The 27,641-nt window shown below is 38.8% G+C and overlaps 1 protein-coding gene across 2 annotated transcripts; it reads right to left on the bottom strand.

Moving 5' to 3' along the window:
• Positions 1–444: 444 nt before the first annotated feature.
• LOC104244699 (prolyl 4-hydroxylase 1) lies at positions 445–26,050 on the bottom strand. 2 transcript variants are annotated; one of them, XM_070174679.1, is made up of 12 exons: positions 25,895–26,050; positions 23,785–23,832; positions 21,092–21,157; positions 19,780–19,832; positions 18,531–18,596; positions 17,608–17,682; positions 4,076–4,150; positions 3,751–3,821; positions 3,604–3,655; positions 3,371–3,460; positions 1,854–1,946; positions 445–870 (listed from the first exon to the last, which is right to left on the bottom strand). In XM_070174679.1, exons 1-12 carry the CDS (start codon positions 25,956–25,958, stop codon positions 763–765), a joined length of 861 nt encoding a protein of 286 aa, XP_070030780.1. In that variant the 5' UTR covers positions 25,959–26,050; the 3' UTR covers positions 445–762. The 2 variants fall into 2 exon arrangements, with proteins under 2 accessions (XP_070030780.1, XP_070030781.1); XM_070174680.1 differs by lacking the exon at positions 25,895–26,050 and adding an exon at positions 25,431–25,452.
• Between the last annotated feature and the right edge of the window lie 1,591 nt (positions 26,051–27,641).

Raw genomic sequence — 27,641 nt, 5'->3', positions numbered from 1 at the left:
GAACCACGGAACTCGAGAATACCTAACACCTTCTCCCGGGTTAACAGAATTCCATACCTAGTTTTCTGGTTTCGCAGACTTCTAAATAAAGTCGATTTTCCTCAATTTGAAATTTAAAATAAACCGGTGACTTGGGACACCATAATAAATATCTCAAGTGGCGACTCTGAAATAAAATAAATAATCACATTTCAAATTATGTCACTTTAATTGAAAAAACTCTCTTATATCCCCCCTCGGGTGTAAAAAGGAGGTGTGACAGTTGTGATTTGTGATTGTGTTCAACAAAAATAAAACATTCAATTTGAAAAACGAAATAAATTTTGGCAATCGACTTAAGGATTAATACTAACTCCCGCCTTAACTTCGCTTAATATCATCTTAAAACGTTTTATAGCGTGTTTAGACATGAAAAGGAAGGAGGAACAGAAAATAAAAGGAAAATTGAGAAAATCAAGAACAACAATTTTCCTTTCTTTGTTTGGTATGAGGGACAGAAAAGGAAAAATTGGCAACCTTTTCCTTTCACATGCAGTGAAATTAGGCCAAAGAAGGAATCTCCCTTGCTATCACTCCCCTGTTCTGCTAGTCATTTACCAGGATGGCTCAAGTTTACTTCAATGAGTAAACTATATATGACTGTATTTCCTAGTTCATTTGTTGCTAATTTTACAAAAAGATATTTGAAGTCCCCTTTCTTTTCTTTTTTTTCCCTATCAAGATACACTATAGGACAAAAATGTTCTAAGATATATCAACATTTTAGGATACAAGTCTTTGCCTCATCCATTTAGTAGCTGACCACTTCTCTCCTGAGAGTACTTCACATCCTCCATGTAAACTCTCAGGGTCAGATTGTCCATCAAGCCCCTGGCATTAAAAAGAAAACAGATACCAGTGATCAATCATTGACAAAATGGAACATATGGTTTCATACAACAAAAGAACTTCATAAATATAGAAACTAAAGCACTTCATGTCCTGAACTTAGTGACAAGTTCTCTATTCATCCTCTTAAGCCGAGGGTCTTTCGGGAACAACCTCTCTACCTCCCCGGGGTAGGGGTAAGGTCTAGGTACACACTACCCTCCCCAGACCCCACTTCTCCACTTCTGGGATTTTACTGGGGTTTTTTGTTGTTGTTGTCCTGAATTTAGTGACATGCAGAAGTGCCTCGATCACACGCCTAATGCCCATTTTTGAGATTCCTTCTTTTCTTCCTTTTTTTCTGATTCTATTACACTGGGGGATCAGGAATCAAGGAAGGCCGGGAAGGGGGAAAGAAGACAGTGAGAATTGAACCCACACGCTACACCTTGGTACTTCTTTTTTTCAGGAACTAGGGAGATAATATCGGGCAAACTGATTATGTGGAGTCGACCATTTTACATACAAACATGAAAAACATGTGTAAGTTTGTTGCGCATAGTTAAAAGCTCGTACGTTAATAATCCTCATTTAAAGTTATAATATCTCATGCTTTGGCTATAGATAACCAAAGTAACCTATGGCAGAAGCTTTTATTAGTCTAATACCTGTAAAAAGATTAGTAACCCTGTCACCTTCAATCAAAGATTAGTAACCTTATCTGTATCAGGCAAATAAATGAAATAATAGTCCTCATATCCCCTCATGTCAAGATGATGCATAAAGGAACTAGATTCAAGTAAAGAGACTTTTGCTTGAAATACTGGACATGTGACAGATTACGGATGCCAAGTCAAACAACTAACAGGATATGCAGTAATTAAAATCTTAAAAGCAACTAGGCCAACATTTGCGGAGTAATTTATAGATGAAATCTTTGTGAAAAGTTCCAGCAAAAAGGTCATATGGTAGGTGAAGACACTAACCATGCTCCAAAAAAGAACAGCATCTCCTTTAGTAGGTTTTACACATAACCCTTTGATCATTTTGCCACCACAGCTACATTCACCAGTGCCAGCCTGAAGACAGCATTGCCAAATTGAAACACAAGCATGAAATTAGAAACGTCGAAAAGAAAAAGTTAAATGTGCAACAGAGATGGAAAAGGAAAAAAATTTGGAAGAATCAACATGCATGGTCACAGGTGCACCGAAGTTGGAATAAGAAGCATGCATAGTCTGGTATCACAAGCAGTTTTATCTTTAAGAAATACAGAGGCGAGAAACTTAAGTTGACCTATCATCTTCATCGTCTTCAGAGAAAACACATAACAAGACAAACTCACTTTTAGGCATTTAACCCCAAAGCTATAGTTTAATTTCTGTTATTTCTCCCTGAAATACTGTGCTCAACAAATTTTGTACGCAGTTTTATCTGAAATAAGCCAATTTAGTCCTTTTCGAGATGTACTGAACAAAATCAAACAAAAAGTTAGAATCAAACAGTAAGTTAACTCAATAGAATTTTTACACCCTCCACCCCATTCTTTCCTTCTATGCTGCCTTTATAGACCCTGCAAACTATTCCTACGTCGTACAACCTTCTCAGAATTGCAAAACCACCATAAACCGCATTAGCTATTAGGAATACAATAATTTGTAGGGGGTAGCAATAGGATTACAGGGTGCCGGAGAAGGTTAAAGGCTATAAATTTTGGTTTGATTAACATGGACGATTTTTAGAATTATAATTCATTTGCTCGGACAAAAAATGGTTAGATGTTCTGGCGAGATAACACAAGGGCATAATTTTAGTCCAACATATTCTCTAAGAATTACAAAATTGCTTGCATGATACAGAGTAATTCTGAAATTGCTAGTAGGTGAACTTTCAATTGTCACATCTTTCAACTATGAAACGAAAAGAAATCAAGTATCCAAACGTTTGAGAACTTGGACAAAAGATGGAACATCTACTGACTCTCCAACATAAGATCAACAGCAACTATCTTATAAAAATATAAATTAAAAAAAAAAAAAAAGATAAGCGAATCTATCATTCTTATTCACTGTAGAATATGCTGAAGAAAGTTGCATCCATTAGGGTAATTCTGCTGGAGAGCGATTTCATTATCCCAAACACAAACAGCAAGTTATAACGAGCATTCAAGCAACATTCACAAGACATATTATCCTGGTGGAAGCATCATACATGGAACATAAAATACAAAAAAGACACTAATAGCAGCAGAAAGCTCTTGCAAAAACCCCTCCAGAGACTAAATATTAGCAAAAACAAACTAATTCCTCCAGAAACTACTAGTTATGCAATTTTTCTCTTTTTGTAAAATATCTTCTGCTAATCATCTAATTGACTGAATATGATTGAATGCATCTGATAATAGATACATTTCAAACAATCCAAGTGGAGTACTCTACCAGAGACAATAAAGTGTCAATCATACAGGAAAGAAGTTTTCAATCAAGGTTTCATGAGTAATTACCATAGGAAAGTATGTCTCTCCCCCCTCAATGCCGTCGCTCAAATACATGAGCATTGTTGCTATTCGTTGACCTCCACGCTTCACATTAAACTGCAAAATAAAGTAAGTGAATCACTCAGTTTGACAACAGTAAATTGATATGTGAAAAGAGATCTGTCCAAATGACAAATAGAAAACAGAAAAATAAGCCAATAGTAGAAATAACAAACTAATAAATTGGAGTAAGAACTTACTGAATCAGAGAAATAGTCGTGATGGGCTCTATAGAACTGATTCTTTTCATACCTGTGCTTCTGCAGATGTTAGCCTTGATACTTGAACATATCAGCTTTCCATCTCATTATGAAAAACAGAAAAATGCAAATTCTCATAATACATACCTTAACACTTGAATGAGTTCCCCATTTTCAACTGGTATTTGAGAATATACAGAAATTCGTTTTTCAATTGCCTGGAAGTACAGGAATGCAAAGAAAATCACCAATGTAAGACCAACTTTTACTATCAATACCAATCACCACATAATCGGAATGTTATTTTATACACAAGAAAAAATGCAAGTGGAAGACAGGGGAACCCAAGTGGGATAAAAGAACCTTGTTAACTCAGCAAAATATTGCCAAAGATAGTAGCATATCATGTTGAGCTTTGAATAAGAAGAAGAAAGAACAAGAGGAGTTGAAAGGACCCGTGTGCTTTACAGACCTGTATCATGGGATACTTCCTCTCATCAGGGCTCAAAAACATTCCCGAACTTGTTCTGACATCACTCTTAATTCCCTAGCGAACAAAACAAAATTATCAGTCAAATTGGACTTCCATGCACATAACAACAAGGACAGAAAATCACAAATACCTTGCATAGCACTTATAAAAACTACAGCGATATAAGATTAGACTAGTAAGAAAGGGGTTCCTAAAATTACAAATCATGTAGTTTGAACCTAAAGCAATAGCACGGAGGACGATTTCATTATCTAGTTGATTGACAAAGGTTTGAGCTGAACTAGTCTTCAGGGGGACATTCTTAAAAGTAGAGGTCGTTTAACTTTAGAAAAAGCGTGTTTATCATCAGAAAATTTCTGTCCATCAGTGGTTGTTCCCGTATTCTTCAACAACTCGCTCCTTCAAATTAGAAGAGCTAAAAGCATGTCTTTTTTTTTTCCTCTTAGGTGGTTTCTCCTTGTGACGAGGAGAGAACTAATCAACAATTTTATTTTATTTTTGGATTAAGTATAGGACTTCATGCCACAGGGATTAGTTCAAGTGACAAAGGTTGAGGGACTTGTGACTTAGGTCACAGGTTCGAGCCCTGCGCTATGCAAACTAAGCCAGATATTTAAGTGGAGAAGGGTAGACGGCTGCCCCATTATTCCCGAGTTTCAAAGGCTACGATTGGTCCAAAGGATTGGCCCTAGACGGATTTTAGAGTCATCAAAAAAAAAGAGTAAAGAATTTCATTAACAAGCATCCGGAGGATTATGTTACCATCTCAACAAACAAGAAAACAAGCATCCAGAGGATGCAAATAAGTGCAGAAAGGATATAGCCCTGTACAGTGATTCTGACAATCTAACGAAATTCATAAGATGATCCAAATTATTTACACCGCACAATTTGCGCAAGTTTCATTAATTCCGGTGACTTCCGAACAGCTTTCCGGCGGGACGCAGCAGGACTGTCAGTGATCTTGAGCAGATCCGACATACTTCAGGAAAACTTGCTCCAGGTTCTTTCGTTCTATCTCTGGTATTCGTGGTATCGGTATTTTTTTCTTTTTTGCTTGCCTGTATCTTTGACATCTACAGTATCCTTGACATCTACAGTATCCTGTTTTAAATTATATTTAGTTAGACTTTGTTAGCGGAAACGTAAAAGAAAGAACACAAGATTTAACGTGGTTCGGATCAAAATAATCCTACGTCCACCAGAGAACAATTGCCCTTTTAATATTAACAAAGGAAGGGGAGATTTCCCAATTACACTTAAGAGAATTTCTCTCTTAACTCTCTACTCACTACAATGTATTGTATTATTTTGGGATGATTTCTACAAGTGAAGGAGTGCATCTATTTATAGAGGTAAAGACCTCCTCTTGATGTCATTGGTGACATCAAACTACCTCCTCTTGATGTCATGGGTGACATCAAAGGAGGAAGCTTCCTCCTAGCATCCACACCAACTCTTTCCACCAACTCTTCCAATTGGCATGCCATTGTTGACTAAACATAAACCAACATTTTCAGCATGCCATTGTTAACTAAACATAAACCAACATTTTCAATCTCCACCTTGGTTTGCGTTTCGAGCGTGTGAACAACTCTGGCCAAAACTTCTAAGCTTACTGGGCAACCCCGTTGTAAGAAACAAGAAGAATCAAACCATTGTTGAACATACCACCTCCACCTAGCAACTGTTCTCTTCGGAGTTGCATCAGTTGATGCACACCCCCGCCAAGTCCTTGCAGTGTGCAAACTTAGCGAGCGGGACTATCTTGGTCAACATGTCTGCAGCATTATCGTCTGTGATAACCTTCACGACCTTGATAGTTCCCTCATCAATAACATCTCGAATAAAATGAAATCTGACATCAATGTGTTTAGTGCGCTCATGAAATCTCTGATTTTTCATTAGATGAATAGCACTCTGACTATCACATCTAAGAGTTGATTCCAGCTGAACCAAACTCAATTCCGCTACTAAACTTTTCAACCAGATAGCTTCCTTTACCGCCTCCGCTGCTGCCATGTATTCTGCTTCTGTCGTAGACAAAGCGACAATCGACTGCAAAGTCGACTTCCAACTGACGGCACTGCCAACGAGGGTAAAGATGTATCCAGTTGTGGACCTTCTTCTGTCAAGATCTCCTGCATAGTCAGAATCCACATAACCGAGAATTGAAATACCTGTACCACTTTTTCGAAAGGTAAGACCAACACCAGAAGCTCCTTTGAGATATCTCAATATCCACTTGACAGCTTCCCAATGCCTCTTTCCTGGGTTGGACATGTATCTACTTACCACACTTACAGATTGAGCAATATCTGGACGTGTGCATACCATAGCATACATAATACTACCAACTGCACTGGCATAAGGAATCTTTGACATATGCTCCACCTCATCCTCGGACTGAGGCATTTGTGACTCTGAAAGTTTAAAATGAGGAGCTAATGGTGTACTTACAGGCTTGCACGTTTGCATATTGAATCTCTCGAGAACCCTTTCAATATACCTCTTCTGAGAAAGATGTACAACATCGTCTTCTCTTGAAATCTCCATACCAAGGATTTTCTTTGCAGCTCCTAAATCCTTCATGTCAAATTCCTTACTCAATAGTTTCTTCAAAGCATTTATCTCTGTAATGTTGTTAGCAGCAATAAGCATATCATCAACATACAACAGTAAATAAATCATTGAGTTACCAGACATCTTCTTGTGATACACACAACTATCAAATGCACTCCTTGAGAATTCATGTGTAGTCATGAATGCATCAAACCTCTTGTACCACTGTCTAGGGGATTGCTTCAAACCATACAAAGACTTCTTTAGTTGGCATACGTGATCTTCTTTTCCCTCAGCTAGGAAACCTTCAGGTTGATCCATATAGATTGTCTCTTCTAGATCACCGTGTAAGAAAGCAGTTTTGACATCAAGCTGTTGAAGCTCCAAGTCAAATTGTGCAACCAATGCTAGTAGCACGCGAATTGAGCTATGCTTCACGACCGGAGAGAAAATCTCATTGTAGTCAATTCCCTCCTTTTGGCTGAAACCTTTTGCAACCAATCTCGCCTTGAACCTAGCATCTTCCACTTCAGGAATTCCCTCTTTCTTTCGGTAGACCCACTTGCATCCAACTGTCCTCTTCCCCTTTTGTCTTTTCACTAAGACCCATGTCTGATTCTTGTGAAGAGACTCCATCTCTTCAGTCATGGCTAACCGCCATTGTGCGGCATCCTTGCAAGAAGTTGCTTCAATATACGAGGAGGGCTCCAGATCTTTAATCTCTTCTTGTGCAGCTACGAACGCATATGCAATCAAGTTTGCTTGATTTATAAGGCGTTCCGGTTCTCGTGTCTGCCTCTTCTCCCTCCCCTTCGCAATTGTGTATGGTTCATTGACAGCAAGTTCTTCAACGCCTACATCTTCTGACTCATCTTTAACCTGAGTCTCTTGATCCTTTTCCTTGGCAAGCTCCACCGGAAGCTCCACCTGCTCGTTGTTCTTGTTTCCTGAAAACTCCACGGAAACTTTACGGGGATCAAGTATAGAGGATTCATCGAAGGTGACATCTCTACTAACTATAAATTTGAGTAAAGACAAACACCAAAGTTTGTACCCTTTTACTCCATCCACATACCCTACGAATATGGCCTTCTTAGCCCTTGGTTCAAGCTTTCCTTCATTAACGTGATAATAAGCTGGACACCCAAATACTCGTAAGTATGAATAGTTAGAGGGTTCACCTGACCATACCTCATTCGGAGTCTTAAAGTCAATTGCCGATGCTGGAGATCGATTGACAATATGAGCAGCAGTGTGAACTGCTTCAGCCCAAAATACTTTGGACATTTTGGCTTGTAGGAGCATACAACGAGCCTTTTCAAGAAGAGTTCTGTTCATTCTCTCGGCAACTCCATTCTGCTGTGGGGTATGCCTGACAGTCCTATGTCTTGAGATCCCATGAACCTTGCAGAATTCATTAAACTCTTCATTGCAAAACTCCAAGCCATTGTCTGTGCGAAGATACTTGATTTTCCGCTCCATTTGATTTTCAACCAAAATCTTCCACTCTTTAAATGCTTCAAAAGCATCACTTTTTGCCTTCAAAAAATACACCCAAACCTTTCGTGAGAAATCATCAATAAAAATGAGAAGATACCTCTTTCCGCCCTTCGATGGAAGTTTAGAAGGACCCCATAAATCTGAATGGATGTAGTCTAGCACTCCTCTTGTCTTGTGTTTGCCAGTGCTGAAGCTGACCTTCTTCTGCTTCCCTAGAACGCAGTGCTCACAGAAGTCAAGCGTGCTGATCTTCTCACCTTCCAAAAGTTTACGATTGCTCAACATCTCCAGTCCACGTGCGCTCATATGACCCAGTCTCATGTGCCATAGTCTTGCCTTGTCATCATTAGATAACTGCACTGTAGATGCATTTGCAGAGCCAACAATGGTGCTTCCGGCCAATGTGTAAAGGCCGTTCTCCAGCTTGCCTTTCAGCATGACTAAAGAACCTTTAGTCACCTTCATAGTTCCTGCTTCGCTCATGTACCTGTAGCCTTGTTCATCCAGAGTACCCAAGGAGATCAAATTCTTCTTCAGATCAGGAACATGACGGACTTGTGTAATAGTCCTCACGATTCCATCATGGCAGCGAACCCGAACTGAGCCAATGCCAACTATTGCACAAGTTGCATTATTGCCCATTACTACGGTTCCTCCACTTTTCTCGTAGCTGCTAAACCAGTCTTTTCGGAACGTCATATGCAGAGTACAAGCAGAGTCTAACACCCATTTGTTTTCATAACTACTATTATTATTACACGATGTTGTTAGTACATAATCATTATCAAAATTATGTACCTGTTCAACTGTAGATGCACTCGCCTTTTCCTTGGACTTTGACATTGGGCAATCTCGTTCAAAGTGCCCCTTCTTGCCACAACCCCAACACTCTGTATTCTTCTTGTTCACACGAGACTTTGATCTGTGCTTTGATTTGGTCTTTCCCTGTTGGCTAGTCCGGCCTCTTACAAAGAGGCCACTTGCCTGGTCATCTCTATCTCCTTCAATGTGCCTCCGCACATCACTAGAGTTAAGTGCCTGCCGCACTTGCTCAAGCTTGATAGGCTCCTTGCTATACATCATTGAATTCTCAATATCACGATATCCTGAAGTCAATGAAAATAGCAAAGCACATGCAAGCGTCTCCTCCTCCCTTTTAATTCCTGCAATCTGTAAGTCCATGACAAGTTTATTAAACGCATCTAAATGATCTTGTAACGAAGTACCTGACCCCATCTTAAATGTGTGAAGACGCCGTTGTAACAACATTCTTGTTGTCACTGATCGGTCTTGGTATAGCCCTTCTAGCTTTTCCCACAACTGTTTGGCCGTCTCTTCGGTACCCGTACTCACTTCACAAAGCACGTTAGGTGCAAGGGATAGTTGGATTGCACTCAATGCATCCCCTTCAATCTTCTCCTTGTCGGGAGCTGATATATCCGTAGGATACTTTCCGTCAATAGCATGGATTGAACCTTCCCTCCGCAGTAACGCCATCATCTGGATCTTCCAGATATTGAAGTTGTTGCGTCCATTGAATCTATCAATTTCAAACTTCATGGAACTCATATTTGCTTGTTCTTTCTCCTTGGATCGTTAAAGAATCCTGTCGCTCTGATACCAATTGTTAGCGGAAACGTAAAAGAAAGAACACAAGATTTAACGTGGTTCGGATCAAAATAATCCTACGTCCACCAGAGAACAATTGCCCTTTTAATATTAACAAAGGAAGGGGAGATTTCCCAATTACACTTAAGAGAATTTCTCTCTTAACTCTCTACTCACTACAATGTATTGTATTATTTTGGGATGATTTCTACAAGTGAAGGAGTGCATCTATTTATAGAGGTAAAGACCTCCTCTTGATGTCATTGGTGACATCAAACTACCTCCTCTTGATGTCATGGGTGACATCAAAGGAGGAAGCTTCCTCCTAGCATCCACACCAACTCTTTCCACCAACTCTTCCAATTGGCATGTCATTGTTGACTAAACATAAACCAACATTTTCAGCATGTCATTGTTAACTAAACATAAACCAACATTTTCAGACTTGTTTGCTTATATCTATCTGTGTCTATTACTTTAGTGTTATAGCTAATACATAGTTTGTTTCTGCTTGGTTGTATCCCTTATTAGCACCTTGTGTACCTGTAGGTTTCTGTTTAGTCTATTCCTTTTTAGTCTATTCTTTTTGTAGCTTTGTGTTGGTCTAGTGGCCACGCCGAGCTATGATAGAGTGAGGGCATGTCTTCGGGGGGAGCGGGGGGGAGAGGGTAAGGGTGGCAAGGGGGTAAGGCACCTTCTAGGTTGAGAGTGGGGTCATGGAACATAGGGACTCTAACGGGGAAGTCTATAGAGTTAGCAAAGATTCTCCATAAGAGGAAGATTAACATAGCTTGTGTTCAGGAGACTAGATGGGTGGGGAACAGGGCTCGGGAGGCTGATGGGTTTAAGTTGTGATATTCAGGGAGGGTGAGAGGGAAGAACGGGATAGGCATTTTAGTTGATAAGGATCTAAGGGAGCTAGTAGTTGAGGTTAAGTGGGTGAATGACAGGTTGATGGCCATTAAGATAGTCGTGGGAGGGTATACTCTGAATGTAGTTAGTGCTTACGCGCCTTAGGTGGGTTTGGACGAGGAGGTTAAAAGACGCTTCTGGGAAAGATTTGGATGGGTTGGTGCGGGGTATACCGTCCACCGATAAGCTTATTATAGGGGGTGATTTTAACGGCCACATTGGGAGGTTGCCTGGGGATATGACGGCATGCATGGTGGCTTCGGATTTGGAGATAGAAACGGAGGAGGTACTTCGCTGTTGGAGTACGCTAAAGCTTTGAGCTGGTGAACGCTAACTCGTGTTACCCGAAGAAGGCGGAGCACCTTATAACTTTTCGGAGTACGGTGGCCAAGACCCAGATTGATTATCTACTTCTCCGGAAATGTGATAGAGGTTTATGCACGGATTGCAAGGTCATCCCGAGTGAGAACCTTACGACCCATCATATGCTTTTGATTATGGACTTAGAGATCAGGTGGACGAGGAAGAAGAGGGCTATGTCTGGTATACCTAGGGTCAGGTGGGGGTGCATTGACTAAGGACAAGGCCCAGGAGTTGGGGGAGAAGTTGCTGGCTATGGGGGCCTGGAGGAGTAGCGGGGACACGAGTTGTATGTGGTCTATGACATCAAATTGTATTAGAGAGGTGCCGAGAGAGGTGTTAGGGGTCTCGAAGGATTTTTCTGATGGCCATAAAGGGAACTGGTGGTGGAATGAAGAGGTTCAAGGGAAAGTGGAAGCCAAGAAAGCGGCATATCTGAAGCTAGTAGAGAGTATAAGCGAGGGGCAAAAGAGTGCTAACAGGGAGGGGTATAAGAAGGCTAGGAAGGAGGCGAAGTTGGCGGTTACTACGGCTAAGACCGCGGCATTTAGTCGTTTATACGAAGAAATTGAAGATAAAGGCGGGGACAAAAAGTTGTACAGGCTGGCGAATGTGAGGGAGCGGAAGGCCCGGGATCTGGACCAAGTAAGGTGCATAAAAGACAAGGAGGGTAGAGTTTTATTGGAGGGAGCACAGATTACGCAGAGATAGCAGTCTTACTTCCATAAACTCTTGAATGAAGAGGGAGATAGGAGCATTGTGCTGGGGGAGTTGGAGTACTCGGAGCGGCAGCTTTGGGTACTGTACACACATACGAGTGGCGGAGGTTGTAGGGGTTATGCACAGGATGAGTAGGGGTAGAGCGACTGGGCAAGACGAGATCCCGGTGGAATTCTGGAAGAGCGTGGGTAAGGAGGGCTTGGAATGGCTTGCTAGGTTGTTTAACGTCATTTTTAGGACAAGGGCGAAGAAGATGCCCGAAGAGTGGAGGCGGAGTACGATGATACCGTTATATAAGAACAAGGGGGATGTCCAAAACTGCAATAACTATAGGGGTATCAAGTTGTTAAGCCACACAATAAAAGTGTGGGAGAGGGTGATTGAAGGGAGGTTGAGGAGTGTGTCCATTTCCGAGAACCAGTTTGGTTTCATGCCGGGACGGTCGACTACTGAGGTCATTCACATTGTGAGGAGATTGGTGGAGCAGTATTAGGGCGGTGAAGAAGGATTTGCATATGGTGTTCATTGACTTAGAGAAAGCCTATGACAAAGTCCCAAGAGAAGGTTCTATGGAGATATTTGAAGGCTAGAGGAGTGTCTGTAGCGTATATTAGAGTGATTCAGGACATGTATGATGGAGCTAAGATACGGGTTAGGACAGCAGAAGGAGACTCGGACTACTTTCCGGTTGAGATGGGGTTGCATCAGGGATCAGCAGTTAGCTCGTTATTGTTTTCCCTGGCGATGGATTCTTTGACGTGACACATTCAAGGGGAGGTGCCTTGGTGTTTGTTATTTGCGGATGACATAGTCCTGATTGATGAGACGCGAGGTGGCGTTAACAAGAGGCTGGAGGTCTGGAGACACACTCCGGAGTCTAAGGGTTTCAAGTTGAGCAGGACCAAGACAGAATACTTGGAGTGCAAGTTCAGCGGCATTACCCAGGAGGCGGACGGGGATGTGAGGCTCGATACGCAAGTCATTCCCAGGAGAGAGAGTTTCAAGTATGTGGGGTCTATCAAGGTTAGAATCTTACCTTCAGAAGACTACTAAATGACTGGGAGATTGACAGAGTAATAGAGTTTTACAATACTTTGAAGCTATTCAGTGGAATCAACTCTACTCAAGACCACATGATATGGCAAGGGAATAGGCACGAGAAATTTTCTGTTAAGCCTGCTTATAAGGAATTCAACCTTTCTAATAATCAGATTGGATGTTGGCCATAGAAGATGATATGGAAAGTAAAAATCCCTTACAAAGTTGCTTGTTTTACATGGTTACTAGCAAAAGAAGCGGTTCTAACACAAGATAACTTAATCAAGAGAGGTTTCCACTTGTGCTTTGGATGTTACTTATGTGGAGAGGAGGCAGAGACAATTAGTCATCTCTTTTTGCATTGCAAGTTCACTGTAGAAATATGGAGAATCTTCATCAGCCTAAGGGGAGTTTTATGGGCAATGCCGGGAAGATTACTTGATATTCTAGCTTGCTGGAATAAAGAGGGTAATCTTTCTAGTCATAAAGAGAGATGAAGAATTGTCCCAGCCTGCATATTGTGGACAATTTGGAAAGAGAGAAATCAGAGATGTTTTGAAGACAAGTCTAGTAACATCCAGAAGATGAAGATGAAATGTCTAGCTCTTTTCTATTTTTGGTGTAAGGGAAAGTTTTGGGAGGATCATGAATCCATTTTTGATGTGCTAGATTCCTTGTGAGAAGACCAAGGATTATAAGTGTTTTCTTTTTTTGGGCACTCCCTTTTGTAATTATAGGTGACTTCACAATTTTAGTGAAGTCTATATACTAATATACAAATATGTTACCTTCTCAAAAAAAAAAGGATCTGGGGTCTATAATTCAGAAGGATGGGGAGATAGATGAGGATGTCACACACCGTATCGGGGCAGGGTGGATGAAGTGGAGGCTCGCTTCCGGTGTCTTGTGTGTGCCGTTGAGACTTAAGGGTAAGTTCTACAAGGTAGTGGTTAGACCGACTATGTTGTATGGGACAGAGTATTGGTCAGTCAAAAACTGTCCGGCAGATGAAAATAGCGAAAATGAAGATGTTGAGATGGATGTGTGGGCATACTAGGTTGGATAGAATTAGGAATGAAGTTATTCGGGACAAGGTGGGAGTGGCCCCTGTGGAGGCAAAGATGCATGAGGCGAGGTTGAGATGATTCGGGCATGTTAAGAGGAGAAGCACAGATGCCCCAGTCAGGAGATATGAGAGGTTGGTCTTGGGAGGTGAGAGGAGGGGTAGAGGTAGGCCAAAAAAGTCTTGAGGAGAGGTGATCAGACGGGACATGGTGCAGCTTGAGTTAACCGAAGACATGACCCTAGATAGAAGGGTGTGGAGGTTCAAGATTAGGGTAGAAGGTTAGTAGGTAGTCGTGTGTTTCCCTTTGTCTTCTCTAGTTCGATAGTATTAGTGCTAGTACGGTACCCTTTTTTCCTTAGTTTGCTATATTCGCATGTCTTGTTCCGTTATTACTTCCCATCGGTAATTCCGTAGTTTGCTAGCAATATTTCGTTCATATTTTCGTTTGTTGCCTTGGATTTAGTTTTCTAAATATATTGTCTTGCTATTACTTGTTATCGATACCTCTTTCATATACTCTGTTGCTATCGTCGATTTAGTTTTCCAATTATTTGTCTTGCTATTACTTGCTATCAGGGCTTCTTTCACCTTCTTTAGCCGAGGGTCTATCAGAAACAGTCTCTCTGCTCTTCCAGGGTAGGGATAAGGCTGCGTACATCCTACCCTCCCCAAACCCCACTTGTGGAATTATACTAGGTGGTTGTTGTTGTTGCACAATCAGAAAAGGCTCATCAGACAACTATGCCTTTAAGGAGTGGCTGGGAGTTGATATTCCATCAGAACATGTGTAATTCCTCAGATGGGACCATTTGCCAAATACCAATGATGGATTTCCAGCTATCTATTGTCCCTAACTAATTGAGGCATCTCAGGGCATTAACCAACATACCCCTAAAAGACACAAAAACATATGCCACATATTCTTTGTTATAGAGCAGTGAAGAAAGAGGTGATTACAATCTTCAGCTTGTTTCATGCAACATATATAGGGGTGGCAAGCGGGCGGGGCGGGGTGGATATGGGCGGGTCGAAAACGGGTAACACACAACAACAACAACATATATCCATATGATGGCTTCTTGAATATGATCATTTTTGGGAGAATTCCTAGTCTCCCAAACTTGAGGAACCCCCAATTTGAGGCTTTACAAATATAAAAGTTAAACACATTAGTTATCTATTGGTTATCCATTTTCTAAGTAGATAATATGGTTCTTATACATATTTGACCCGTTTTTAAAACGTTAGTTATCCAACCTATTTTTTAATGGATAATATGGGTGAATAACTGTCTTCTTAAGATTGTCCTCTGTAAGGCAGGCTTCAAGAAATGCTATCTGACTGAAACGAGCTACCTTTTTTGGGACTTGTTTTCCAAATTATGGAGCCAATGTTCAACAATCTTGTTGTTCCTGTAATGATTGCTATAACATGCTTTCACAGTGAACTATCCATTTTCACTATTGCCCCATTTCAACCTGTCCTTCACCTGAGATGAAGTCTTACATTCTCCAGCTTAGTAAATAACACGACCATGCTGTTTGTTTCCTAGTCTTAGCAGCTTCTCCAAAATACAATGTTCCAGGAGTTGCATCTGTAAACTGCATGTGTAGCCTGAGGATGTCTTACAAACTGAAATAATTCAGGTATTCCTTTCAAAGTGCAGCTTCATAACCATTTATCATGCGAAAAACTGATGTGTTCGCCATTACCTACTGTGGAACCACATATTTGAGCTCGAGTTCTCCCACATTTTACTCCCAATGCACCATATTTTTCTTTGATTACCTTCTTCCAGCATGCATCATTATAGTACTACACCTCAGCATGAAGCCACACTATACCTCCAATTTTTTCCCCTTTTTATATAATGGTGGTGTCAAGGCCAGCTTATACGCACCTCGACTATTCCACTGGGTACCAGTTACCTCTCACCAGCATAGATGGAAAGATATTACCTAGCGTTTTTTGTCTCTACTAGGATTTGAATTTTGGTCTCCAAGGTATGCACCCAGTTTGACCTCTAGACCAAACCCTTGGGTGCCCAACTTTTCCATCATAATTTGCTAAGAAAGCTTAACAATCAAAAGAAGAAAAAAACACTAATCAAGCCCCTGATTGAGAAATAGTCTTACATGTCCCGTATGAGCACTATTCTTTCACCAATAAAAAATGTTTTTAACTTTATTCCCCGTCATACACACTTCCACTTAGGTTTACGTTGCTCTTCAATTTTCTGAACGCCAAAAATAGAATAAAAAAGGAAAATATCACCCAAATGCATACCAAGTTATTTGTTTATAGGTTTCTAAATGTTTATCGGCTCTTTTCTAAATAATTGGGTTTATTTTTGTCTCCACTCTTTAGAGATCTCAAGAGATTTTAGAAAACAACATCATAATATTAGAAACCATGAGAATGAATCTTAATACTTAGGGGTCATTTGGTTACAAGGTGGGATAGAAAAGGATATCCCAGCTTAGCTATCCCCAGTGTTGTGAAAAGCGCTAAAGCGCTGAAGCGAAGCGAGGCGGCCACTATGTCGCTTCTGTAGGGTGAAGCGTAGTAGGTAGGTTGAAGCGTCCGCTTTTGCCAAAAAAGCGAGAAGCATCCGCTGCTGCTGCTTCTTCTTCTTCTTCTTTTTCTCATTCTCTTCTTCTTCTTCCTATTTTCGTTTCAGTCCTTAAAAATGCAACGAAATGCAGCCAAATTTTTGTTTTCCTTCAGTTTTTCATCTTTTGTTCCTAGTCTCACTGTCAATTCTTTTAGTATTGGCAGTTACATGTGTTGTATGTAGTTACATGTGTAACATGTGTTGTCTATGCAATGTTTATTTTAATATTTTTCTTAATTCCGCTTCACTTCAAAAAAACAAGCGCTTCGCTTCTCGCTTCACGCTCTTCACAACACTGGCTATCCCACCTTCTATATGAGATAGCTAATCCCACCATTTTTGACATAAAATTTATCTCACTATTAGCTAATACTCATAACAAAACATGGAATAAATACAATCCCATATTCTATCCCCGACTTAGTATCCTTAAGTTAGTAACCAAACGACCGTAGTGAGACTAAGGCCTCATTTGTTTTTATTAAGATTAAGATGTCTGAATCTGAATACACATCTGAATATTAATATGTGTACTAAGATTAAAACGTTTGAATCTGAATATACATCTGAATGTTAAGATATGAATACACATCATTCCCTACTGAATGTTAAGATGTGTATACCAAATGTTAAGACTTATACGAAAACCTCTCAAGCATACAGAATTGATAAAATTTGCATATATTTTAGCACATATATCAACTTTCCCAGTAGAAAGACTAACTTAATTATGCTGGAAATTAAAATGTGAGGCTTAGCTAGAAATTATGTCCTTGTTGGTATGAGATTAATGTATAAGAAACAACCCTCTGTAACCTCCAGGCTGTTTTGTATGTGATTTCTCCATGTCAAATGAAGAATATGAGTAGAACTGTCAGATGAACTAAAAGGTGAGGTGGCATTTGAAAGTGCTCTTCTAGAGGCAAAATTCAAAGCAGTAGCTGTAACTTGAACTATAACCAGAAGTACTTGTATAGGCAAAACTAATTTGCTATTAAGAACTAGTGGTAACTCACAAGCACATTTCAACAATAGATGAGCACAACAGGGTGTGGAAAAAATTTGAACTCATCAGAAGAAAAATCGTAGTAGATGCTGAATGTCAGAGAATCATTTGCATAGTGTGCATACCTTTCCAGTTTTTGCATCTACAACAGTTGAAACATGAAGACGGGGCATGGCAACCGATCTAAGATAATCACATTCCTGTGAAGGCAATAGATATTAAATTCCCAAATTATCATCACAAACACATGATGCTTTTAAAATTAACAAATCCAACACGATTTTGCAAACAATTTAAAATTTGATCATGTCCAAAATATCAAGATTTAAGATTTATTGTTCTTCCAGTCTTCAACCACCCTCCCTGGCGTCCATTCAAATTCGTATCAAGCACTCTAATTAACGTTTTACACATTTTTTCTTTTATTTCGCATTCGAGCATGAAACTTGATACTATAGCAGGAAGAAAACCATGCGCAAGAGCAATTTAAGCATAACGAAATTTGTCACCCATTACAGTAACCCTAAATTGACTAAAAAAAATTCACTTTTTAGGTATTAATGACTTTGACAGTATTTAGTAAATAGGGAATCAAACCTCAAGCAAATATTAGCTAGAAGACCAATTTCCTTAAAAAGATAAGTTGATAGCAGTTCTCTCTCTCTATACATACATATAGAAGGACAGCCCGATGCATTAAGCTCCCGCTATTCTGAGGAAGGGCCGGACCACAAGGGTCTATTGTACGCAGCCTTACCCTGCATTTCTGCAAGAGGCTATTTCCACAGCTCGAACCCGTGACCTCCTGGTTCATATGTATAAATATGTATATATATACACATACACAATATGTATGTATGTACATTTCATGGTAAAATTGGAGCAGAGACCACAACAGAACTGTTAAACATTTTACAATCCAATATATTACCAACCAAAACTTTAATCTCATCAAAGATACAGTAGCCGTATTACACACAGAAGCCAAGTTAACAGACAGAGATATGCAGTGGTAGAAATGAAGAAGAAAAATATAAAACTGGCATACCTCTGCACTTAAGAAGTTGTGAAATAATATAATTCTTGGTTTCCAGCTAATAATTTCAGGCTTCACCTGCACGAGCAGTATGAGAAATTGACATAATTAAAATAGCAAAGCAGAAGCTAGCAGTAATGATATTCATGCAGCTGCTCAGTTTAAGTTACAGGATAACATAGTCCAGAAATGCATGGATTTTGGTTAAGGCGTGCTCTCCTAGTTCTCAAATGAAGAAAATTTGACTTTTTTATGCAAGTCTACAAGAATAACAAAAGAGATTCTCTATTTATTAATTCATTTCAGCGAATACCATTCATTTGCTCAAAAAAAGGGGGGGCACGGATATAAATGAACATGACTTTCTCTCTGCCCAAAAGTGATTCTAGGGGGTCCCGGTCTGGCACTTCCGAACCAAGTAGGCTTTATTTGTCAGAACATAAGATAGAATAAGAAATCAGTTCCATGAGAAAATGGGTTGGTTGTTTCCGATAACAGGTATTGTTGGAGATCAGAAAACTACACGTTTTCCATTTCCCCAAGGGCTTACCTGATCAACATTCCACCATAAGATCTACTACTTGTACATTTACGTACACAAAACTCCTCTCCAGTGCCAAAATAAGAACCTGCTTGACTAGCATGGATACTAGAAAGACCGGAAGGTAGACAAGTTTATGGTCTACTAGCACAAGGAGAACTCATTGGAACATTATATTACTTTCATCGTCTAACTGCATAGAGAAATATGGTTTACTCTTGAAAAGTTAGATATAATACAGCACAGTATTAGTTTCACCACATACATCTATAAAGTTCGGATCTTTCAACTGATTGATATCTACAGTCTAATATTTCAACTTCACATCTATGAGCTATCTCAACAAGTAGCACTGGTAGTTCTTCCTCTTGCTATATATATAGTAGAAAGACTTTTCTTGAATGTGGAAACTGCACTGGTAGGCAAGACATGTCTACCAGCCGAATTCACCAGTACCTTCTACTATAAAGCATACAGTGGATGGCCTGGAGTTGAGAAAGAGAGGTTTTTCCAAAAAATGAAAGGGATCTTTACACAAATAGCCGGTTGAATTCATTATTTACTTTTTCTAGACAGCACACAAAGATTATTCAATGTTTATACACATATTATACGTGAATTATACATATATTATACATCCATCGACTATTTTAAGTTTAAGCGCTTGGGTAGGGGCTATTTAAGTTAATTTTTCAAAATGAAACATAACTTTGGACTTACATATCCTATACGTAGTGCTACAGCTTCTTTGTCATAACCCCAATGAGAGATTCCTGAGAAAAAAGGGCAGAAAAATCAGGATATCAGGGAAGTACACCATGTGCTCATGCTAAATCTCAGAGGGAAAGTGGACAAAAAGATTTTGCTGTAATGATAGTTATTCAGATATTAAAGAAAATAAGGAAATTAAGATGCTTACTCTCCCTTGAATTACCAATTGGTTAGTATTACTGCCTAAGACAATCAACAGTCCAACATACTCATTACATGACCCAACCATCACTAAAGTAATGAAACCAAGACGATTTCCTGGAAATTACCAATTGATTACTGCTAATGCCCAAGTAATCAACAGTCCAACATAGTCCTTAAGTGACTGAAGCCAACCAACACTATACTACTGCTTAGGCTATTCTTATGTCTCCAGACACAATATAAAAGAAGATACGTGGACATCCATAAACTAACTCATGTTTGACCTGATTATTATTCTGTCACGCCATCTCTTTTGAGGGGGATCGACCAATCAAGGATAAGTTAGTGCAAAGTCTTCTGAAGACTTTTGTATCAAAGTAGAAGTGGCATTTAGTTACAGGTGGAATGAAGGACAACTGTTTTCCTTTTTCTTCTCGAACACAGCAGTTACATGCAAGATCAGATCATACAGAACTCAATTATATTACTCTACCAATGTAGGTATGTATATGAGTTTGCAAGACAAAACTTAGGTCATGGTCAAATGTAAAATCTAAACGCAATGTTGCCAAAGGCGGAAGTGCAAAAAAGTTGAGCTTGTGGGAGCATTAACCCAAAGTGCAATTGAGTGCGAGCTTGTTTTAGTGAAAAGACAAATGAAAATACATATATCCTAACATAAACACACACACACACACACAGAGAATTTTTAACTCAAAAAAATCGATAAAGGAATTGAAGAGAAAATATTTGAAATGTAAGAAGTAAATAGTATATAAATCAAGTTCAAAAATTATTTTAAATTTTTTATTCAGATGCAACGATGCAGTTTTAAGTTTCTAATTTAAGTTAAGTAACTACTTTTCTTATATTAAATTAGAAAGCTCCTATTCTAATTTTTAAACACATTTACTCACAATATTTTCCTAATTAGATCATTTTGCCAACTATACTTATTGTTTAGTACCACGCTCTTCAAGAAAAAGACTGTGGGAAGTATGCCTTAGATTCTCAGTGCCTAGTCTGAAGCAGCGCCTACGCGAGCAAAGAGCCCAACTCATGCTGAACAACATAAAGTATATTGCAGAGCAAAAAACAGTCAAAAAACAACACAAACCTCTTGCTAACGGATGTTTGTTGCCAGCTAAACTTGCATGCTTTCCACTAAAAGACGATTCTCTGTCTGCAGGAAGTCAAAAAGGGCAGCCCGGTACAGGAAGTCACTTACACAAAATTCTATTAGGTAAAGAGGAAAATTTCAATGGAATACTAACAACATCTCAAGCAGTGATCACAATTAACAGCTGGATTGTAGCAGAATATGAAGTGCTTAGACTCAAAGATCTTACTGTGTTGAAAGCTATTGTTTTTGATAAAGTACTTTCAAAGATAAACATAATATCAGAAGCTTGAATAGAAGCAGAATAAGCCAAAGAAAGTAAGTAACACCATTCCTGCTTACTGTAGTTGGACAAGCAAAGCAGTAACGATGCGAGAAGACAACTACCCCTGTTCCTGATCCAAGGTAAAAAAAGGAATGGTTGTTTCCTTGAATCTGGTAAACTTGATACTTATAAAACCAAAAGAAAGCATTTTCGTGAGTTTAGAAGGTTTATGGAATGGGAACATGAAGAAGGAGTGAGTTCACAAGGTTTGTCGGTTACATCATCCAGAATGGCAATAGAGCACATTTTGGGAGGCGTATAGTGTGGGGAGACGTATGATTTCAACAGATGCATGCTATGGTGTATGGATATACGGGTAAATGTGGGCGTCTCCCCTGAGGAGGAAAAGATACGGGAAGCGACGCTTAGATGGTTCGGGCATGTGAAGAGGAGAAGCTCAGATGCCCCAGTAAAGAGGTGTGAGCGGTTGGTTTTGGTGGGTATGAGAAGAGGTAAAGGGAGACCAAAGAAGTATTTGGGAGAGGTGATTAGGCAGGACATGCATGGCTTCAGCTTACCGAGAACATGGCTCTTGATAGGAGAGTGTGGAGATCGAGAACTAGGGTAGAAGGCTAGTAGGTAGTCGAGCATATTTATGATCCGTACCAGTGGTATTAGGGCTAGTTTGGTAGTGTTCTTTTTTTCTTTTTTGAAATGGAAAAAGCATGTGTCCTATATTAGGGCTAGTTTGGTAGTTTTTCTTGTTCTTAGATTGCTAATTTTACATGTTGTCTTCCAATTACCTTCCGCGTTGGTTTCTTAGTATCTTGTTGTGGTCAATGCTTGATGCTACTGCTTCCTTCCGTCTATTTTCTGGCTCTTAGTCTGCTTTACTATCTTTCTGGCCCTTGTTGTTAATATTGCTTGTTTCTACTGTCTCTTTCAGTCTTTCTTGAGTCAAAGGTTTATCGGAAATAACGTCTCTACCCTCCTAGGGTAGGGGTAAGTCTGCGTACACACTACCTTTCCCAAACCCACTTGTGGGATTTCACTGGATTTGTTGTTGTTGTGGCATGCTGTGGTGTATGAGAGATGCACAACATTGGTTAATCAGGAAAGAAAATTTCATGGGACATAAGATTCAGAAAGGTTATCCAGGATTGGAAGTGGAAGAAGGCCCAGGAATCCCTTCTCAAAGTCTATAGTAAAAATAGAAGGGAAGGACAATAGGAAGGTTTGATGAGGGTAGGCTACAAGATTTTCACCGAAAAAAGTTGGGGCAGTAACACTGAAGAGTAGAAGGCATTATGGAGCGTGACGGCACCAAAAATGTTACATTCTTCACATGGTGTGTGTCATGAAACACAACTCATACAGCCGATAATTTAAGGAGGTGTGGCATGAAGCAGAATTTCATTGCTGATAATATAAGGAGGAGAAAGGACTATGGTGAGTTGGTATATGTGCAAGAGTGCTGAGAGGACAATAAGTCAATAACCCTCTCTTGTTGCATTGCACGTTGGCTATCCAACAGTGGATCTCATCTCCTCAGCATTTAATAGTTAATACTTAATACTAGTTGGGTTGCTATCAAGAACACTCGGTGAGTTTGTAGGATGCTAGAGGAGGGCAGGAGGCCAAAAATTAGAAGGGAAGGAGAGCAGTTATAAATTAGCACCACTGCGCGTCTTTTACACAATATGGAATTAGAGGAACAGAAGATCAATTGGTAGCATAGAACAGCAAGTGAGGGAGAAAATACCTTTGTGCATGGATAATTGGGTAGGACCAGTAGAAAGAGGAGAATATGTCATATACATATTGTAAATGCTTCTGACACCACCTTGGTTCATAATTTTAAGGAATTTATTACAAGGAAAAAATGAAAGCAAAAAAAGATCTTATATAACATGTGAATCCAATTTTTCCACATTCTATTAACAACAAAGTACTTGTTTTCTCTCAAATTCATAAAAGTCTTCCCTAATTTTACCACGCTTAAGCACAAAATGACATGTCAAAATTTTCCAAATAGCTACTATATGAACTAAATCCCTCAAAAGTGAACCTTAAGTAAACATTCTTTTGTATTGCATCCACTGGAATCTGATTGAAAAGGAGAAACCACAACTACAAAAGAAAAAATAATTAGAGCGAGTATTGCCTACTTTCACTAAGCTGAACTGCCAAAAATGTTCAAATAGTTAGTTAAAGGATCCACCAATAGTGGCCCTTATATAATAAGATCATTGATAATAATTACTATTTGGTATTGCATGCAGTGGAACATGGAGTACTGGTTTGATTATTTGATACCACAGCAACTACAAATGAGCAGAATGATGGAGCAAGTATTTAGCCCTCCAAATAAGATAAAAAAAAAACAATCATTTTAAAATATCTACTATAAACCAAGAAAAGATACCAAGTGAGTCCTCCATCCTATGAATAAATGCTAGTTGAATCAAAGCTCCTGCACATCACACGACAGAAACTAATCAGTTTCCATTCAGCAACAAATCCAACCAGGAAAACCAAAAGTCCATATCAGTAAAATTCAAAATATGTATTCGATTTTTTTTATAACCAAGAAATCCCCGAGGGCCAGTGGCACACGGTTTGGAACTCAGTGGATAATGGACCAGCCCCTCTACCCTTCTCCACTTAAATACTAGGCTTTTGTCTGCAGCAAGGTTCGAACCCACGTCAAAATATGTATTCTTTGATCAGAATACAAGACAGAAAACAGAGAAAACCCAAAGTTTAAGAAAAACCACAAATTCTTTTGAAGGATAAGACTACGACGGGATGGTCAAGGATCGGGATCTTATAGTAAACACTTCGGATGCTCCTGTAGAAAATGTGTAGCCCCACTAGGTCTTTTAATATAAAGTCATCTGATCTAGAAAGACAACTTTTACTTCTTCCAGCATTTTAAGAGGAACAGCAAATCAGAGACATTTTTGTCCGTCCACCCGAAAAACGAAACAAAAGAAAACAGCAGGTATCTTTTCCAAAAACTATCCAATATCTCACGGTTCATGTCTACAAGTTTCTTAAAGTACTTCCTTTTTAATTTTCTCTATTGCGCTTATTTTTTTTGTCTAGGAATCTCATTTTCTGTATCAAATTAATGATTAATGATAGAAAAGTTTGTTATGCTGAGTCATTATTCCATGAAAAGAAAAGAATGAAATTATGATCATCATGTAAGCTCCGGAAGTATCTCTAAATAGTACCAAACGAGATAGTGATGATATTCATCTCACAAAAGCACCGGTTTAGTTTGCATTACTTCACCCTACTTAGTAAGAACATTATATTACTCGACGGGTGTTCATAAACACAACAAGTGCTGGTCATTATATTAGAGAATTAATTTAGTGTAATTATGAAACTTTCGCTTTAGATGATCAAAGCTTAAAAGAACCCGCTGAACTAACTGTAAGACATCTTAGCTTCACAAGGGAAATAATACTAATTGCCTTATCCCTATTATGCCATAACCTGAACCAAATCAGAACGCAACAAAGCTAATCAAGACTAAACTCCCCCTCCCCCTCCCCCCCAAAAAAAACCAATAAAAGTTCTGTAAATTCATAGTTTTGTAAAATAAGACCGTAACCTTTTTTTTCTTTTTTCTTTTTTCTTTTTTCTTTTTTCTTTTTTCTTTTTTCTTTTTTCTTTTTTCTTTTTTCTTTTTTTCCTTTTTTGCTTTAGAGAACAACTACTGATTTTCCTAGCTTAAGTGAAGTGAGTTCATTCAATAACATCCTCACAATACCATAACCTCAACCAAACTCAACAATCAACAATGTGATAAAGAACTCAACCGTCCCACCACACCTGCACAAACAGTTCACACTAAAATCTACTATTAAACAAACATTGGCCATTTTCTTTTTTCTCTTTTTCCATAAGCCTCGAGATCATGAAAAGCATGACGATCAAGTATAAAACCCGCCCACCTCATTAATCAACACTGTAGTAAAAAGTCCAATTATCTCACCATCAAAACACACCAATCCACTTTAATGTCTTAATTTCAATAAAAGAAAGAAAAAAGATCACCATAACTTTTTCATGTTTTTGCTCAGCTCCAAAATAGTTGCCACACCCTTGTAGGATCCTCCAAAAATAGCTACATTTGAGGATCCGACACGCACTCACCGTCAATTTTGAAAAATTGAGCAACATAGGCGATATCACAAGCAAGAATGACCATCAAGGATCAAAACCAAGCACCCACTCCACTCCAACCCCAAAAGTTCAATTTTTTTAGTTCTCCATTTCCAAACAAAATATATACATAAAAATCACCATTTTTTTCCTTTCTTTTTCCAAATAGGGTGTTTGGTTAGTCCAGATTAAATGCCAAACCAAAGCAAAAAACACCAGTGATGATAATTATGATGATCAAAACCGCAAATGCAGGATGAGAAAATTCAAGAATTAACAAACAACCACAAATTCAACACATAAATACACACACATATAAAAATTAGTAGCTAAAAATGATTTAAGAAACTTTTTACCGAGAATCATTCCACATGTGACAAGTGTAAGAAGCCCGAAAACAATTCTCATTGCCGAAGCCATCTTTTCTGCAAGATTTTCTCGAGATGGGTATTGGGTTTTCCGTAGAAATCTGAACTGAAATGGAGGATTTTGTAGTTTGGTTTTTTAACTGATTTTATTTATAGGTAAGTGTAAATTTGAGTGATTCCCGGAGTATTAGGAAAGTGAATAAAGAGGGATTATTTGGTAAATTGCTATAGACATGTTGTACGTTCTGCATAGAAGATTGCACCGTCAGTTTTAATTCCGAGTTTGACGAAATCACACGTAAAGTTTATTTGGGTACGTTAAAAGAGTTTGGACTAACACGAAGACTTAATGAAAGGAAGGGGAAAGTGCACGGTTAGCCACTAATAACACATGTATTTACTTTTAAGTCATTGTTTAAAATATTTTTAGTCTTTAACCACTGCTTTAATAAATTTTAACTGTCCGGATGAAAATACCCTTCTGCTCATGTCCTTAACTTTTGAACTTAACTTCAGGACTACATATCTTTAACTTTTGAACTTGGAACTTTTAAGTTCGGGACTTTGAACTACATGTCCTTAACTTTTGAACTTAACTTCAGGACTTCAGGACTATATGTCCTTAACTTTTGAACTTGTAACTATAAGTTCATGACCAAGTATCTTTAACTTTTGAGCTTGTTAGTCTAAGCTCAGGAGCTCAGGACCTATTGTCCTTAATTTTTGGGCTTCTTAGCCTAAGTTCAGGACCTATTGTCCTTAACTTTTGAGCTTGTTAGTCTAAGTTCGGGACTTCAAGACCTATTGTCCTTAACTTTTGAACTTGTAATTGTAAGTTCAGGACTTATTGTCCTTAACTTTTGGGCTTCTTAGCCTAAGTTCAGGCCTAAGTTCAGGACCTATTGTCCTTAACTTTTGAGCTTGTTATTCGAAGTTCAGGACTTTAGTACCTATTGTCCTTAACTTTTGAATTTAACTTTAGGACTTCAGGACTACATGTCCTTAACTTTTGAACTTGGAACTCTAAGTTCAGGATGTCACTTCTCCCCCTCCGCCATCAAACTTGTATGCGTACTCTTCTCCAGTGAAATCGAAGTTGTAAGTTTACTCTAAGATTCCTTCTCTCTCGTGGAAAGGAAATTGAACAAATTCCTATTTATGTTGCCATATCTTAATCGAGTTTCTTTTAATTTCTACTTAAATATGTCCTCCTTTAGGAAGACGATTTAATATGGAATGTGTTTTTCTATAAGTAAATTTACTTCTCCTTCCAAATTAATTGTCTTACTTTTATTGTGAACTGGCCCAAATGCTTCATTTACAATTCAATACTTGTTTCAGTGTGTTTGGTTTTTGGAAATAGAGAATAACTTTTGTTTTGAGAAACTAATTCTGTATTTACAACGGAGAAGACAAAACTGGTATGCAGATTATATGTTTGAGTGAATGCTTAATTGAATTTGTAGTAAAATTGGTGTTTGAGAGAAGAGAAATTATGAGCGAGTGTTACTGATAGAAAAAATGCACAGAAGAGATTGAGAGAGAAGCAGACATAGCCAGCCACTTCTGTACAGAGAGAAGCGAGGGTTTGGGAAGAAAAGAAATGGAAGAAAGGGTAAAAATATCTTTTCAAATTAATTTTAATAGAGTAGTGGCTATTTTTACTCAGCATTAGAATTGGTGGATAAAAAATAAACACCACCTTATGTAGTGGCTACTACACGCCATTTTTACT

The sequence above is a fragment of the Nicotiana sylvestris genome, chromosome 5 (genome assembly GCF_000393655.2).
Source record: "Nicotiana sylvestris chromosome 5, ASM39365v2, whole genome shotgun sequence".
Lineage (NCBI taxonomy): Eukaryota > Viridiplantae > Streptophyta > Magnoliopsida > Solanales > Solanaceae > Nicotiana > Nicotiana sylvestris.
Note: the sequence above shows the minus strand (reverse complement) of the source record. Positions and strands in the feature narration are given on the sequence as shown.

Bases quoted from the DNA above. Each gene is read 5' to 3' on its own strand.
- LOC104244699 (XM_070174679.1), bottom strand. From the start codon at position 25,958: ATGGCTTCGGCAATGAGAATTGTTTTCGGGCTTCTTACACTTGTCACA. The intron at 19,833-21,091 runs GTTTGTGTTGTT...CTTTTTTCTCAG, and splicing joins CAAACATCCGTTAGCAAGAG to GAATCTCTCATTGGGGTTAT. The intron at 871-1,853 runs GTTAGTGTCTTC...TTTTAATGCCAG, and splicing joins CTGTTCTTTTTTGGAGCATG to GGGCTTGATGGACAATCTGA.